This window comes from Gossypium hirsutum, chromosome A07 (genome assembly GCF_007990345.1).
Source record: "Gossypium hirsutum isolate 1008001.06 chromosome A07, Gossypium_hirsutum_v2.1, whole genome shotgun sequence".
In the NCBI taxonomy this organism is placed as follows: Eukaryota; Viridiplantae; Streptophyta; class Magnoliopsida; order Malvales; family Malvaceae; genus Gossypium; species Gossypium hirsutum.
The window spans coordinates 12,921,883-12,940,548 of record NC_053430.1 but is presented as its reverse complement, the minus strand read 5'-3'; the positions used below and the strand labels follow the sequence as shown (position 1 = coordinate 12,940,548).

General features: G+C 29.9%; 2 protein-coding genes across 2 annotated transcripts; one reads left to right on the top strand and one right to left on the bottom strand.

Moving 5' to 3' along the window:
• Positions 1-3,972: 3,972 nt before the first annotated feature.
• LOC107937292 (probable WRKY transcription factor 31) lies at positions 3,973-6,108 on the top strand. The gene is given in 6 exon segments (XM_016870157.2): positions 3,973-4,447; positions 4,543-4,617; positions 4,712-5,098; positions 5,186-5,225; positions 5,228-5,298; positions 5,374-6,108. Coding segments are annotated over 6 exon segments (1,512 nt in total). The 5' UTR covers positions 3,973-4,078; the 3' UTR covers positions 5,944-6,108.
• Positions 6,109-8,925: 2,817 nt separating this feature from the next.
• LOC121232133 (36.4 kDa proline-rich protein-like) lies at positions 8,926-10,380 on the bottom strand. Its single transcript, XM_041117600.1, has one exon. The coding sequence runs from the start codon at positions 10,203-10,205 to the stop codon at positions 9,201-9,203; it is 1,005 nt and encodes a 334-aa protein (XP_040973534.1). The 5' UTR covers positions 10,206-10,380; the 3' UTR covers positions 8,926-9,200.
• Positions 10,381-18,666: the final 8,286 nt, after the last annotated feature.

The window sequence follows — 18,666 nt, the reverse complement described above, 5'->3', positions numbered from 1 at the left end:
AAATTAAACATTCGTTCAAACAATAATGAAAGTGAACTAAATAAATAGTGAATACAATTAAAATGTAAAGGGATTTATATATATTTATATGTATAGACAAAAATAAAATATGTGTGTATTCATAAATTACAATATATATAAAGTATATTTTAAAAAGAAAAAAAAATATGCATATATATAAAAATATGTACATATATATATAGGTGTATAAAATTATGGAATATGAAAATAATGAAATGCATATATAAAGTAGACACATGAAAATATGTATGTACAAATGAAAGTTTAAAAATAATGAAAATATACATATGTATACAAATAAATACGTTAATTTATATATATATGTTTAAAATATATTGAAAATATGTATGTATATGTCTATGCAAATTAAAATATACAAAAATACATAAATACATACATATAAATATATATACTTATAAAATAAAATATGTATATGTATATAGATATATATAAAAAGAAATATGAGTATACGTATATATATTAAACCAATTATATGTAAAATATGTACATGTATATATACAAGCCCTTATATGATAATAATAAGACATATATATTTAAAGATACATAAGTAAATACGAATGGAGATATAAAAGAAACAACATAATACCAATACTAATAATAGTAAAGATGATAATAATGATAATAATAATAATAATAATAATAATAATAATGATATAATAGCAAAGTACTAAAAGAGGACTAAATCGAAGTAAATAAAAAATACTGGGTAAATTCGAAATAAAAAAAAGATTAAAAGACTAAATTGCAACACGCACGGAAAGGAGAGGGACCAAATGGAAAATAGACCAAAATCTCAAAATGCGGCGCTTCAGGGGACTAAAATGAAACAGAAATAAAAATTTGTGGTCAAATTAAAAACAAAGAAATAGCGAAATAGGACCAAATTGAAACACGCCACAAGTCAGAGGGACTGAGCGCGTAAATAGCCCAAAAATTAAAAACACGCGGATCCTTCGGGTCGGAGCGGGTCGGGTCGCGGGTCCAAAGCAAAACGACGTCGTTTTGGGCGTTATGGAGCTGGGCCAAAACGGCGTCGTTTCATACGCCTATATATTCAAAAAAAATTTCAAAATTTCATTCTTCTCCCCTTTTCAAAAAAAAACCCGAAATGCTCTCTCCCCCTCCCCTTTTCTCTCTGAGCGCCGGCCAAGGGTCCGGCCGAGAGCCACCGCACCGGCCGCCGCCCTCCGGCGCCGGCGCCGCCGTGTACGGCGGCGGGGAGATCAAAATCTCCCCCTTTTCTCTCCGATGACTCTCCTCGGCCTCCTGAGCGCTCCGGCACCACCGGCGAAGGTAAAAGTCTTTCCTTTTTATTCTTTTTTTGTTTTTCGTATATTTTTAAAATAAAAAAAATAAATAGAGTAAAAAGAAGTGAAAGTTAAAAGAGACCTTTAGATCCAAATCGGTAACCACCTTCTTTTGTTTCTATTTCTTCTCCTTTCAAAAAAAATCCTCCCTCTTTACATTGGTTGTTATGGCTTTATAGCCATGTTTACAATATTTGATCTATTATTTGTCATTCCTTTCTCTGATTTTGCAGGCAAGTGGGTGGAGTTGGTAATGGCAGAAAGCAGGTGAACGGCGGTGGGGTGGTTGACCAGCAGGCCTGGGTGCGGCGCAAGTGGCTGTCAGAGGCTAGGGTTAGGGTTTTTTCTATTTTTGATGATTTTGGGCTATTGGGCTGTGGGTTAGTTTGGTTGGGCTTGTACAATGAGGGCAAGATCTAATGAAATAATACTAATATTTTAAGGTTAAAGTACTTTAAAAGATTCATCTATTATAGGGATTGTATCAAATTAGTCACTCTATTGTTAAATAGATTAATTTAGTCTCTATATTGTTGAAAATAGTCAAATAAGTTCAAATTGTGACAAAGTTAACTTTTAATGTATAAAAAATATCTTTAAAAATATTATTTTTCAATTGAAGTTCAATTCCAAACAAAAGATTTCATTTACAAAACTCTAAAAACTCTAAAAATATTAACTCTTTTAAACAGTAATATATATTTTTCTAACACTAGTAAACGTTAAATATATTTCAATATAACCTTATTTGGTTCTTTTTAATAATATAAGAACTAAATTGATCCATTTAATAATAAAGGGACTAATTTGATACAATCTTTATACTACAAGGATCTTTTAGAGACTTTCACCAATATTTTAATACAGTGGTCAAGCAAGTGAATGTAAGGGATTCGGTCCAAAAAGAAGCATACAGAGTCAACTCGTTTAGCCTCAGTCCAGCCCCATGACGACCAATCCTACGTGGAGTACTAATTAAGTCAAAAATAGGATTTTAGAGTATGAAATGGGGCAATCGATTCCCCCAGCATCTTTGAGTTGACTCGGATTACATTTTTGTCCACTCTTCCATTACGCGGGCTCCACTTGTTTGCCATCTGTCCCCTTTGATTAGATTTGTTAGTAAACAGTTAATTGTATGTATTAATTAAAATGTATTTAATTATTTTTATAAATTTATTTAAATTTTTATAATATTTTATTAATAATTTGATTATAAAATTAAACTATATTAATGTATCAATATGTAATAAATTATAAATGTTTTAAAAAGAATTAATTATCACTAAAATTATTCAAATTTTATTTTATTATATATATGCTTATAAATTAGTATTTATGCATTGAAATTTTAATTTAAAGAGTAATATTTAAATATTATTAAATGGAGTTATTAAATTATTTTTTATCATTTTCAAGTGTTTTTATTGTTTCTTTTTTATTTCATTTATGAATTTATTATTTAGGTTCACCGCTGGTATAGATATATATATAATATCGATTATTTAAATATTAGTATTTATATATTGTAATTAAAAAAATAGAATTTAAAAATCACATGTGTTTTATTTATTTATTTTTAATTTTATTTATGGAGTTAAATTTTTTATTGATATTATATTAAATAATTATTTTTATTTAAACAAATTTTTTAATCTTTAATTAATATTTTATAATATACATATACAATTTTGCTTTAAAAATAATCAAAATTAAAGATGCAAGAGGAAAGGATACTTTTTTTTAAAACCTGATAAAATAAATCAAACGATAATTTAAAAAAATCAGCCAAAGTCTTGCGTCATCACATTTTAACCAAATCTAAATTTAATGACTAAATTAAAAAATTTAATAAAAATTAAAATTAAGATAAAAATTACCAAATTAAATCAAACGATAATTAAAAATATGATAACATGATATTCTAAATTTCAACCAAAGTCTTACGTCATTACATTTTAACCAATCTAAATTTAATGACTAAAATGAAAAAATGTAATAAAAAATTAAAAATTAAAATGAAAAAATTACCAAATTCAAGATTAAGTGTTACTTTATTATCATTTTTTCAACATTAAATAGTTTTATTTATCATATTCCATTTTAGTTCTAATAGCACAAGTTTTTTAAATTTTGAAAGTAATAAGAAGAAATCAAAGGACCAAATCAAATAAACAATGTAATTATTTTCTCAAAATTTCCAAACATCGAACAATTTTTAAAAGGTTAAAATATGTAATAAATTTGTGTACTTTTCATAAATTTAAAATTTAGTCTATTTATTTTTGTTTTTATGAACTTAGTCTCTTTATTTTTTAAGTTTTAAAATTTAACTCTAATTGTTAACACTGTCAAATTTTTTTGTTAAATTTAGATTCATTACAACGTCAATTTTTTTAAATATATTGTTATCAAGTAAGTACTTTTTTTAAAAATTTTGAAAAGTCACACCTACAAATTTAACGGTGTTAATAATTTGATTTGAATTTTTAAAAAGTAGAAATATAATTTCGACTAAATTTTGAATTTGTGACAGTATAATAACTTGGCATATCTTAACCTAATAATAATAATAATATTTTAAAAAAAAAACAACTAGTGTTAAATGCTTTACTAAATACTTCTCCCTTTCTTCTAAAGGTCTTAACGCCCTTTTAATTGCCGAGTCCTCTGCACCGTTCAAACACTCTCTGCTTCATCTCTTTCTTTTGTTTCTTTCTTCTTCATCAATGGCGAAAACCAGTGGACTCTCCATTGATTTTGATCCAAACTATTTCTTAATTCACAACCCACCTGTCCTCAATTCTTTCCCCGAAGACACTCCCGAAGACACCAACAAAAACAACAACAACAACAATACAATGTTTTCTGGTACTACAACAACGCCGGAAAACATGTCTCTGCGATCTACCGTCGATCGGTTCCCCGTTAAATTCGACTGTTTTTACGATCAAACCCGCCCTTCTTTTTTACCCTCCGATGATGATAAACGAAGGGTCGTCGGTGAACTGGATTTTTTCGCTGAAAAAAACGATAAACTCGTCGATGATGCTGATTTCATGCACACTTCCGATGCCGGACTTGAGCTTAACGTCAACGTGAGTTAATTACCCATCATTGATATCTCTTTTAAATTTGTATTTCAATGGATTGAATTGATGAATCTTTTCTGTGCGTGTTTGTTTATATTCAGATTGGTCTAAACCTGTTAACTACAAATACCAGTGCCGATCAGTCCACCATGGAAGATAAAAAAGCTAATAATGAGGTGAAAAAAAAAACCTAGGTCTTCTTTTCTTTTTCTTTTTTTTAAAGTGAATTTGATAATACTATATAATACTGTGCCATTGTTTTTTTTAAAGGTAGCTGTTTTACGAGCTAAGCTGGTACAAATGAACGCTGAGAATGAAAGATTAAAGGAGATGTTGATTCAGGCAACTGAGAACTATAATACAATGAAGATTCATTTGTGTTCATTGATGATGAAAAATGGTGGAAAAGCTAAAGAAGAAGATGAAGAAAATAAGAAACGAAATGGTGGAATAATAGTGCCAAGACAGTTTATAGATCTTGGTTTAGCTGTCGCCGCCGATGCCGATGAGTCGTCTTCGTCGTCTCCGGAAGGCAAGAGGCAGCGTGAAGATAGCTCCGGTGGTGATAACAAGGTTCCGAGACTCGATGTTGATCAAAGTGAGGCCGCCATGAGAAAAGCACGAGTTTCCGTTCGAGCTAGATCAGAGGCTCCGATGGTATATATGTTGCGATTAATATTGGATTGTTGGTGTTTTGTTCGTGTTTGATTTTAATTCGGGTTAATTATTTTCGTTGTCGGAAAGATTACGGATGGATGTCAATGGAGGAAGTACGGACAGAAAATGGCAAAGGGAATCCGTGTCCACGAGCATATTATCGATGTACTATGGCTACCGGTTGTCCCGTTAGAAAACAGGTACTATCGGAAACCGAAAATCGAAAATGCATCCGTGACCATAATTTAAATAGTCGATTAATGTAAATGTTCTAGGTTCAAAGATGTGCCGAAGATCGAACAATTCTTATCACCACATACGAAGGCAATCACAACCACCCTTTGCCTCCATCGGCGATGTCGATGGCATCGACGACATCATCAGCAGGACGAATGTTGGTATCGGGTTCAACGTCTAGTCCCGACGGACTGATGAACTCGAATCTCCTTACCACAACTCTCCTGCCTTGCTCTTCCACCATGGCTACTGTATCGGCTTCAACTCCATTCCCCAGCGTTACCTTGGATTTAACACAGTCCTCGTTTTCGACCCCTCCGCCGCCTTACAACGTTGCCAATTCTGTAGCGGTTACCGCCCCATTGGTGCCTCAAGTTTCCGGCCAGGCACTTGACAATCTGTCCAAATTCGCCGGTATACAAATGTCTAAAGATTTGGATCGGTTGCAACAGGGTGAACAAAATTCAATTGGTGACACTGTAAATGCGGCCACGGCAGCCATTGCGACGGATCCGAGCTTCGCCGCTGCTCTAGCCGCGGCTATTACATCTATTATTGAGAGTTCTCAATCTCACCCCAATAATGGCCATAATAGCAATGCAATGTAGGACAAGAATGAAACACAGTTTTGTTGCAATTTTTTGTCAAACAAAGAAATGTTTACGAGGGTAGTGTAGTAATATTCTTTCCTCAAATGACTTATTTGGTCCAAAAAGTATGTCAATGCAAAGTCAAGAAAATAATATAAAATGAAAGGGAAATTTATTTATTTCTATCGATTAGTTGATATACTTTATGCGTATATGCAAGTAATATCTTACACTTTATTATAAATATTAAAGAATTATTTACCAATTTATTATAATTTGTAATTTTTTATATAGAATAATTGTAATTGAGATAGAAAAAAGAGATGATGAATTATCAAGAAATTATTGATTTAAAATTAACTTGATAATGTGATTGTATTGTAATAGTTAAGGTTTTGGTAATTTAATGGTTTACTTGGTTTTTTTATATTACTTTTGAGTTTAAATAGACATTGTGTTTTATATTGAATTTATTTTAATTTTATTAGTGTTTGTTTTGATATTTGTGAAAACTAATCAATCCAATATTTGTAACCATTACTTCTAGCAAAATTGTCTTCATATGCAAATTTTGATGTAAAGAGAAAAAAGAATTAATTTTATTTTCATGAACCCAAAATTGAATTTAATTATTGCTTGAAGTTTCGTGCAACGAAGGGAAATTGTTGAAAAAACAGTCAAGAAATCCGTCTCCAAATGTTCAAATAATGATGCTTTGTCCATTACTTGTTATGATGGATTTCACTTTTGATTATCATTATATTATTGTTAATCATAATGTTATAAAAAGTAATTAAAAGTTCAAATTCAATGAATGTAAATAAATTCATCCCTTGGAAAAATAATTAAAACAATTTAATCCTCTCCTCAACAATTAAAAATAATTAATCACTAACTTTTTTATGTTTTTCATTCATATAATAAATTTAGTTTTTAATATTTATATATTTTAATTTGGTCTTGATTAATAAATTTAACATTTAACGTTTACATATTTTATCATTTTAGTTTTGATTTAACAAGTTTAACTTAATTTTGTTCAATTTGACAGAATGTATAAATTTTATTATTATATTAATAAAAATTATATATAATTGATGAAAAAAATTAACGACATGCTTATTTATTCTTATTTACTCATATTTCAAATTAAAAGAAATTAAATTGCTTCAATTTATTGACTCAATATCAAAATTAAAAGAAACTAAAAATATTTTTTTACCAAAACAATTACTTGAATTTGATTTATTTATTGTGAAAATAAAAATATAATCATGGTTTTGCTACAAAAGAAACTGAGCATGTAAAAATAGATTCAATGCATCTGCATTACAATATAATAAAGAGAGTCCTATGGAACTTACCTTAAATATTCTTTTACACCTTTTTAGAGATTAAATGTAATTTTTAAAGCTCTAAAAATCATAATCATGTCTATTTTTGTCTTACAAAGATAGGCCAATTCTGAAATTTTGGGTCTGAAAATTAATTGGTGGTTTTGGTATTAGCCCAATCTGAATAATACTACTCACCAAACTCATATCAGATCCATCGATTATTTAGAAATCTATTGGTATATTGGTCTGGAATCGTTCATAAATTAATACGAAAGAATTCAACTAAGCTAAAAACATTAATTGAATCTACGATTGAACCGTATTTTAAAATTTTTATGAATTTTTAATAATTTATTTAATTAATACTGAACAAATCGGTCGAATTAAAAATCAATGGCCCGATTGGTTCAAATCACCGTTTCAATTCTAAAAACATTGCTATCTGACTGACTTTACAGGAGCTACCATGTAGACTCACTTGTTGAGGTGTTAACAGCGTAAGGGAGTAATTAATAGATAGAAGTCTCTTATTGGCATTTCGATTATTAGAATTCAAATTCTGTTGATATAATTTTCATTTCTTCGTTTGTAACTTGATTTGGTAGAGAAATATATCTATTAAGTCGGCTAATAATACTTGGAGTGATAAAATTTGTGTTCAAATAACCGTTAATATTAGATTTAGATTCAATTTCGAAACTATTGTATCCCTTTTCCCTTACTAAAAATATATATTAAAAAAATAAATTTATAAATAATTGAGAATAGTAATTTATAAGGGTTGGGTATAATGATAAAGCACATTACATTTTTAGAGAAAAACGTAAGTTCAAACTTTAAAGACAATTTTATTGGGAAGGATAGCCACAAACTTCGAACATCAGTAAAACAAATATAAAGTATAAAAAGGGTAAACTACACCCAAAATCAGTAAAATATCAATAAGTTTATGAAGGGTAAACTACACCCAAGATCAATAAAATATCAATAAATTTATGTTTTAGTTATTAAACTATTTGAATGTTTTTATTTAAGTTGTTGGTTGCTAAGTTTTTTTTTTTTTTGAAGTCCAACTAGTGAGCTTCAAGCGAATATAAGACGACCTGTATGATGGATCAATTCCCATCGACAAGTAAAAGAACATATCTTAAATCTAAGTTAATATGACGATTAGTGTCAAAGATCGAAAAAAAAAATGATTAAATTTTAGTTTATAAATTTATGACGTTTAAAATTATATTATAAAAAAAACTAAATTATAAAAGAAAAAAAAAAAATTTCAGTTGATACAAGTGGTACAAACAAAAAAAACACCCTACAACAACGATTTTATGACCTAATAATTATTGAATGATACAATAATAATTTTACAATTTTTAAAATTAAATCACCGACACAGAACTTAATAATACATTAGGTATAATTTACCCTAAGAATCAAATGCTGGCCCACGAGGATGTAAGTAGGACAAAGTAAAATGAGTATGACCATGGACTGAGTACGATTGATGATGATTTATGCATGCATGTGATTTTTCCTCTTGCTTTTTCCAATACCAAAATAAATTATTGTTATAATGACAATTAGAATGATTTGAGTTACTTAAAAGTTGGATAATTATTGGAGTGTAGTAGAAATTATACAAAATAAAAATAAAGCAATGTTCACTCCAAAACAAGCTTAGCTTTGAAATAAGAAAAATAACACACACACACACAATTAATATGATCCTATGAACTAACTAAAATCACAACATCGTACTACATTGATCCGTTCGTGGATTCATCAACATCTATTAAAACGATCTAACCTCAGACACGTCTTTATGATCTTCATCAACCAGCAAAACACCATAAATTATTAAAAGAAACATATAATAAGACATGAAAATATTTGTTATTTCGAAAGAAAAAAAACAGGGGGTTTTTATGTTTTTCATCATTGTGCTGGACATTGGAACCCTGGAGGTGGAGTTTTGCCACAGTCGATGAGGACCTGAAGAGCTATGGGGATTATAATATTGATATTCAAAAGTTTGGCCTTGATCGTAGTACAGAGACAAATGGCGGCGTCTAAATCCAACAGCCCTTGTAGTACAGGGCAGCAAGTGTCTTTGGCGCTGCTACCTATGCCGATGTGTACTAAGCCACCCAACACGTCCACACATGCACCTAGCTTGAGAGTGTCTATGGGGCATGTTTGTTGTGCCGGAGGTGGTGGTGGAGGACACGGTGTTTCCGGTGAAGGTGGCTTCACGATAGGAGGCGTTGGTGGCTTCACAATAGGTGGTGATGGTGGTGGTAGAATCGGCGGTGTTGGTGGGTTCACTATTGGTGGACTGGGGTGGACTGGTGGCTTTGGAGGCAGTATTGGTGGTGATATGACCGGCGGTATTGGATAGTAAGGTGGCTTGGGTGTATATGGCGGAGGCTTCACAACCGGCGGTTTGGGTGTATATGGCGGAGGCTTCACAACCGGTGGTTTGGGTATATATGGAGGCTTCACAACCGGGGGTTTGGGTGTATACGGTGGAGGCTTTACAATAGGTGGCTTGGGTATATATGGAGGCTTCACAACAGGTGGCTTGGGATGATGCGGTGGATGTTTTGGTGGTTTAGGGTGATATGGGGGTTTCACCACCGGAGGCTTAGGTGGTTTAGGGTGATACGGTGGCTTCACCACCGGTGGCTTCGGTGGTTTAGGGTGATATGGTGGGTTTACCACCGGAGGCTTAGGTGGCTTTGGAGGATGATGTTTTGGTGGTTTAGGGTGATAGGGTGGCTTTACAATGGGAGGATGATGATGTTTAGGCGGATAGTCTGGCGGAGGACATTTCGGCGGCGGAGATGGGTGGCGGTAACATTCAGGGCAGCCTAGTGAAGTGAGCAATGCTCCTAAATTCAAAAACAACACAATTAGATAGGGTAAACTATGCATCCCCATATTTTAGCTTAGGGAGCTTGGTTTCATACTACACTCTTTCCATGAAAAAACCCATGTTTTTATACTCAACATTCATGCAAATTGAAGCAAAAAAAAATCAATTATCAAATGTCTTTTTCCTATTAATTTATTAGACCCTTTGGCATCTTTCATTGACTTTAACCAAAATATCCGCCTTCCAAAAAACCCCGACGTCGTATCACATCTTATCATTTCCACTCATTTTTTATAAATTTTTAATAAAAATATAATTTTTTTTAATACAATAGCCTTCATAATGATTTTACCGCTTGCAAAAATAATATATAATTTTTACTACAACCCAAAGAGGGGTAAGAATGGGGAAGAAAGGAAAATATTAGTAACTCTTAGTGCAAAAACACGGGTTTTGGGATGAATTATTCAGAGTTTCGAGGTAATGCGTGGTAGAGAGAGGCCAATTTTAACATGTAGTGAACTGTCGAGCCCGTGACTTGAAACTTGGCTTAAAAGGAGATGCTTTTGCTTGCTTGTGACCCTTCCATTTTCTTTCAACTTTTACAATACGACAAATCTTACCCCCGATTTTCTTTATTTTTTAAAATATTTTCTATTCTTTTACCATTATCCCTGTAAGCGAATCGTACCTGCTAGTGAAGGATTGGATAAGAGAAAATCGAATTGACCTTTGTTAAGAGTTTGTACTAACCCGACATCCGTAAAACTACTCATTATTTCTATTTTTTTAATATTATTTACAATTATTCATAATTCATAAATAAAAAGTTAATATACTTTAGTCGAACACGCATCTTCTCGTATTAGTAATAATATCTATGTCAATCGAGCTAATACTCAATCGATTCTATCAAAATCTTTATATTAAGAGTCTAATTAAATTTTAATGTCTCTATTCAAAATATGAGTATATTAGTTCATATATGTTAGATTAAAAAGTAAATTAGTCATTCTGTTAAAAATTTCATCTATTTTTACTATTAAGAACTTATCAATATAATTAGAATGAGGTGTACAAGGCATGGCATGTCACATATAATTACCTAATTATCTCGTCAATTAATTTATTTTTTAATTTAACATAAAATGATTAATTTATCTATTTTTAAATAAAAAAATTATAAAATACAATTCAATATCTATTATAACAACCTCTATTTTACTTTCATTAAGAAGATGAGAGGATATAAATAGTATATTGCCTCATAAAAAAGGTAAGTTGGTAGAGTGTCAAGTTCAAGAAAAGTCAGGTGGTGTAGTACTTTGTAACTATTTTGATTTTCTTTCCTAAAAAGAAGAGGGTAATGTTTGAGATTTTTTTAAAGATTTTGTAGTATTAATAAGGTAAGTATTTAATTTTAAAAATTAAAAAATATTATTGAAATATTTTAAAAAAATTATTTAAGTTATTAACCATTTAAAATTGTTATTATATTTTTTTATTTGTATCACCTTCATGTTAAAAACTCTTCTTCTCCTTCTCCCTCTTTAGTTTAGTTTTTCTTTTTCGTGAAATAACTTTAAATATTATAAACCCGTGAACTAAAATTTAAACCATTTTCTTTTCTAACATTTGACATTAATCATTAGATCAACTTAAATCTAATGTATGTTCGTTTACTTATCGATAGATATTGATCCACAATACTAATTACCGAATCGTCGCTTGGAGCTTGCTTGCTAGAATAGTTTAATGATTTAAATAAAAACTTTTAAATAGTTCAACAAACATTTTAAAGTTGAATGACCAAAACGTAAACTGACTAATAATTTAATAATCTTAAATGTAAGTTACTCTATAAACAATTATAAACAATAAATACCCATAAAATAATATTTATTCTTCTTTTAAAATAAATAAATTTTTAGACTTTGGTCGACTGAATTTATGTCCAATCAATTCGAGAAATCATTTTAATCAAATGCTTTATTATTAATTATAAATAAAAAATTTTCAAGAGTTACATGAAGAGTAGTTAATCTTGAATATTTCTCCGACCTTTCTCAAAAGGTGTGAAATTGAAAAAAAAATCAAATTTAAATAACAAATTAAATCAAAATATATATATACCGAATTAAAATTTAAATACTAACTATTATATTAAATCAAATTTAAAAAATAAATATGTTTATATCAGATATCTTTTGCTACACTAAACCCTAAACATGAAAACGACAGCAGATTATTGAGTAAGAGCTATGAGGGAGGCAGCATTGTCGGTAAGATATGTACAAATTACAGTACTCTCTATATGTGAGCAATTATTATCACTATGCTTTAAAATTCATATATATATAATTAACAATTTCAAACCGAACATGTGTCTTAAGCATGTGTCAATATCAAGGACTAACAGATATTTATTTGCTTTTTATATTTATCATAGGGAACTTACTTACTTTATTTTTATTTTAAGAAATTTAATTTTTTTAATTTAAAAATATAAATTTAATTATTTATATTATTAATTTTTATGTTAATTTAAAATTTTATATAAATTTTTTATTACATGATTATCAAATGAGATATTTTTTAATTTTAGAATACCATAGGACTAAGTTTAATAGATATTTTTAATACTATTAGCAGTTGGATTTTAAATTTAAAATTTGAAAAATAGGATACAAAATTCTCAAGGTTCAAATATGCCCTAAGATCATATACTTTTCGTACAATTAGAATTTAGTCTTATTGGAATTTAGTTTTATTTTTTTATTTCAAAATTTATGTTCAATTTTCAAACATAGTTAAAAATCTTTTGTTAAATTTATTGGTGTTATTTTTTTAAATAAAAAAATTCACTGGCAACCATATAACAAAAGAAATTTTACGGTGCTGATAATTGGATTTTCATTTTTAAATCTAAAAAGTAAATAGACTAAACACCTTGAAATAAATGTAAAGAGACTAAATTTCACACGCACAGAAAATGTAAAGATTTGAGGCATAAACCATTCCTTAAAATATAAGTAGAGGGACTAAATTCAAATACGCAAAAAATACGTAAACATAAAACATATTTTAATTTCTTAAAAAAAAAGTCAAAACAGAGCTTAAAGACATGCAAAAAAAAAGTTTAAATCAAGAGACAAAAGTAATATTTGATTAATTCAAATCGAAACAAATATAAAAACTATATATGTGAACTTTGATTTAATGTACAATACCATGCATGAATTTTGTTTTTATGTGATTTTATAAATAAAATTTTGATTTGATTCAATTTTCACAAAATCAATAACATCATTATCGAATTAATATAATTCTATATTCATATATATATTAATAAAATATGAAAATAAAAACATGTATTTATTTCTTTTAAATTTATACAATTGAATCAAAATTAAAATTTTATGCATACATATAAACTCTATTTTTTTTTTGGTGAATAAAATAACAAACTAGTAAATTACAAAGTAAACTTAAGCATAAAAACTGCCTGTATGCCTATCCCTATCTATAAAGGAACTAGTAATTTCGGGTGGAATATCGAACACCTGCAAGTTTGCTTTTTCCATCAAAGCTTGCTTAACTAAGCAATCCGAAACCTGATTATACTCCATCGGAATATATCTCAGAATCCAATGATTTTCCTGAGACAAAATATTACGGATTCGCCTAAACAAAGCTGAGTTGGGTTCAGTAGAAGAGCTGCCGAGGATGCTTTTGACAACTTCCAAGCTATTAGTTTGAATGGTGACATGAACATGTCCTCTGCGTTGGATAATTTTAAGACCGTCGAGAATGCCCCAGAGTTCTACATCAAAAACTAAACTTTTGCCCAGGAAGCGATGAAATCCAACGATCCAATTTCCTTCCTTATCACGAACAACTCTCCCTGCAGCAGCAAGACCAGATCCCAATTGCACTGCTCTATCAGTGTTGAGAAAAATCGAATCCTCAAATGTTTTCACTTCCAAAGGGAGTTGAATGGATCCGTTATGCACCTTATGAGGTACAGAAAAAATTGAATCGCCCAACTATAAGGTCATTGAATAATCTCTTTTGAATTCCAAGGTTTGCTTTGAAAGATGTATAAGTTTCGATTTTTCCAAATGCACCAAATAATCAGACCATAAAGACATGCCCAGCTAGCTCCTCCCTCGTGAACCAACGTATTCGACTGCAAAATAAGAAAGAACCAGTCCTGAAAAGGAAGAGAGAAAAAATTTGGAAGAAACTTACGTGGGTTAACTTGGAACCAAACATCATTAGCAGCTGGACAATCGCTTAGAATGTGCAAAATATCCTCTGTATGAGAACCAAAAATGGAACAGGAGGGATCATTCGAAAGATCCCTTCTAACTCTTTCAACATTACTAAGAACTCTTCCTTGTAAAATCGTCCAAATGAAAATATGAACCCTTTGGGGACCAGGAAACTTCCATACATTCTTCCACTTTTCATCTACTGGTTTCCAAACACCTTTCTTGAGGTTCGTATAAGCAGATTTAACCGAGAAAGTGCCAGACGAAGTGTGGCTCCAAGAAATTCTATCTAGACCTTCCGAATCATGAGGAGGAGGAATACCCTTAATAACCTAGATAATATCATCAGAAAGCCCAACTCTAAAAAGATCAAAATTCCACGAACCATCATCAATAGTTATCTCATGCAGTAAACACTCATAATTCAAATTCACATCAGGAGAAATAAGATTTCCCAAGGACCCAATATTAGGAATCCAATTATCCTTCCAGCATTGAATTTTATGACCATCTCCAACCGACCAATGTAAGTTTTCACAAAATAAGTCCCAAATTTTTTAGAGGGACTTCCATAAGAAAGAGCTCATATTTCTAATAATAGAAACAGGTAACTCATCTTACACACGATATTTCGATCTAAGCACATGAACCCAAAAAGCTTCCTTATCAGACACCAACTTAAAACCCAGCTTCATTAAAAAAGATATATTCTGATCCTGAAGGTTCCTCAGACCAAGACCTCTACAAATATTTGGTTGACAAATCGAATCCCAATTAACAAAAGTCATATTCTTTTTCCTCTCAGACGAACCCCATATAAACTACTTGACTAAACTTTCAATTTCATCCCGAGTCTTCCTAGGTATCATCATGGACTACATGAAGTAGCTAGGAATAGATAAAAGGACAGGTTGAGCTAGAGTAATTCGTTCTGCTAAGGAGAGAGTTTTGGCTTTCCAACTTTGAAGCTTACCACGAACTTTTTCCACTACGAACTGAAGGGTACTACTAGTAAACCTTTAATGAAAAAGGGGAACTCCAAGGTATTAAGCAAGATTATGAACTCTCTGGAAACCAAAAAAACTACTAATTGAGTCCACAAAAGACTCATCCACACCTTTGGAGAAAAAATGCTAGTCTTCCTGGCGTTAATTTTGCACCTGGATAACAAGCAAAATCTATCTAGAATACCTTTCAAAATTCTGCAATATTTCGAATCTGTTCTACTAAAGATAACCAAATCATTGGCGAAAAACAGATGTGATATATTGGGACTATCTCTAGCAAGATTAATAGGATTCCAATTTCCTTCCGAAATAGCCGACTAATCAGATGTCCTAGCCACTCCACACAAAGTACAAAGAGATAAGGGGAAAGAGGACAACCTTGGCGGATACCTCTAACAGGTCTAAATTTCGACAGAGGAGCCCCATTCCACATAACCTGCATAGTAGAATTAGAAATAGAGGTCATAATGACATTAACAAGATACTCAGGGATACATGTCGCACGTAGAGAAGCGTCGATAAACTCCCAGCTAACTCTATCATATGCTTTCTCCAAGTCGATTTTAATCGCCATCCAATTCCTCTTTTCCTGACATCTCATAGAATGAATAACCTCTTGAGCTATGATGACGTTTTCATTGATATTTCTGCCTTTAATAAATCCAGCCTGTTCCTACGCAATAATTTTAAGAAAAATATATTTAAATCGGTTATCTATAACTTTCATTGTTAATTTATAAAGCACCGAACAGAAGCTAATTGGTCTGAATTGACCAAAAGATTCGTGTAATAACCTGAATTTTTACAGTTATCAAAAAAGTGCATTTCCGGGTCTCCGTTTCTGAAAAATAGATTTGTAAATATTTATTAAAAATATTTACGAAGTTAACAGAGTGATTAATTAAAGTTTAATGAAGCAAATTAGCTTAAATAAAGGATAATTAGATAAAAGGATTAAATTGAATGAAGTGTGAAAGTTTAATTATAGGATAAAGAAATTGAAAGGACTAAATAAGTAAATAAGCCAAAGGAGTGCCAAGTGTATGGCAAAAATAAAATACATGTGTAATAAGTATTATACATACATTTGTAATACATGTATGTATTTACTTATTATTTAAGTAAATAATTAATGTATTTATTATTATTAAATTGATATTATATGATAAATAAATGTAAAATGACAAGTGCATGGTGAGGATGAAATACAAATGTAATAATATATGTGTGCTCAAGTGTAAAATAAATATTTGATATTAAGTAGATATTTAATAAAGTCATTATTATTATTGTTATTATATATATATATATAAAGTAAAACAAAAAGAAAAAGAGAGAAAGAAAAAGAAACAGAGAAGGAGACGAAATAGGGGAAAAAAAGGAAGGAAAGAAAAATAAAAGGAAAATTGGGGTTTTTGAAGCCTTAAGCTTTACTAGGTAAGTTAATTTGATCCCTTTTCTTGTAATTTTGATGTTTATGGAATTCTAGAGAAGAGTACTACATGAATTATATCAAAAGTTAGGAAGTTAATGAATTTTTATGTGTTGATTAAGTTGAAAAAAAGATGAATTAAAGGCTAAATTGATAGAAATTCAAGTTAGAAATGAAATAAGGATTGAATTGTAAAGTGATTCATAAGTTTTATGCTTTAAGGAGTAAATTGAAAGAATTTCGAAATTATGGTTTTATGATGAAAAATAGATAATTATATCTAAGTTTGGTTAAAAATTAAGTGTGAAATAAAGTATGAATTAAGATAGAAAAGTAAGTGAATTTAGTTAGGATATAAATTGAAATTAAAGTAGAAAATCAACATTATGTATTATGACTGTTTGGGACAGCAGCAGTAGTTTAAGTTTGAAAAATCACCAAAAATTGTATAAATTGAATTAGAGGATGAATAAAATATAGAATTAAATCTTATTGAGTCTAATTTCTTATAGAAGAAACGGTGTAAGCAATTGAATTGCAAATTATGAGATATAAAGAGTTTTGTTGGACAAGGTCAGAATGAATTCGAGTTCCCCTGTTCTGACTTTGGAAAATCACAAAAAAATTGAATAAAAATAATTAGAGGCTTAAAGTTATATGTTTAGAATCCCTAATGAGTCTATTTTAGGAGAAATCAACGGGAATATTATCTGAGTTCTGTACTGTGAGATAATTAATTTTTAGTGAAGAAGGATAGAAACTGTCAGACAGCAAAATAGGGGTGAATTTAAAGAATAAAATGTATTTAATGGCTAAACGAAAAATTCTGAAAATTTTATGGTAAGAAGATTTGTGAGTCTAGTTTCAAGAGAAATTAGCGGATCTTAATTTAGAATTCTGTAACTCAAGATATAAATTAGTAATGTATTAATGATTATGAATTGTATTAATTTCGTAGTCAATGTGGTACCGAAAATCTCAGCTAAGAAAGGACAAGACAAAGTCAACGGGAGTTATCTCGAAAATTACGGTTTGTATTTTTATAATCCAAACTTAATACTTAAATTGTTGGATTTATTATTTAATATATATATGTAGTAGGTGTTTTGAGATGATTATATGAATTGGATTGAATATTGATTATATTGAATTGATTTATGAATATATGTGAATTGTTATTGAATTGAAATTAAAATATAAATTGATTGGAAAAGTGAAACAAATAAAATACATGAGAAGTTAATATTGGAATGGCTTTGATTGGATGATATGGAATTGAACCAAATTGAATTGAATGTGAATATTTGAAATGTATATTGATTGAAAAGAAATTAGTGATTTTAAATTTGATTGGACAATAAATAAAAAAAATATGAGTTGAATAAAAATAAAATAAATTATGAATATGTGTAAATATGTGAATTGTGTATTGATTGAATTGAACCGAAGTATGATTATATGTGAATATCTGAAATATTTATTGGTATTAAATTGTATACTGATTAGAAAGTGGAAAAGTGAATTTGAATTGAATTGAATTGAATGGAATGGAATTATGATTAACTGAAATATGTATTGGTTGGATATTGAAATATGAGAAATTGTGATTGAATTGAAAGCGAATTTCAAATAGAAAAAATGATTTGAATACCCTATTAATTAGTCGGACTGAGTCGGATATAGTTGGCATGTCATAGAATTTGGAAGTGTTCAGGCACTGAGTGCCATACTGGTCTGTTTGGTTGGAATCCGTATATCCGTCAAAGCCCGAGTCTTGTTAACAGGGGTAAATATAAATATTAAGTAAAATTGG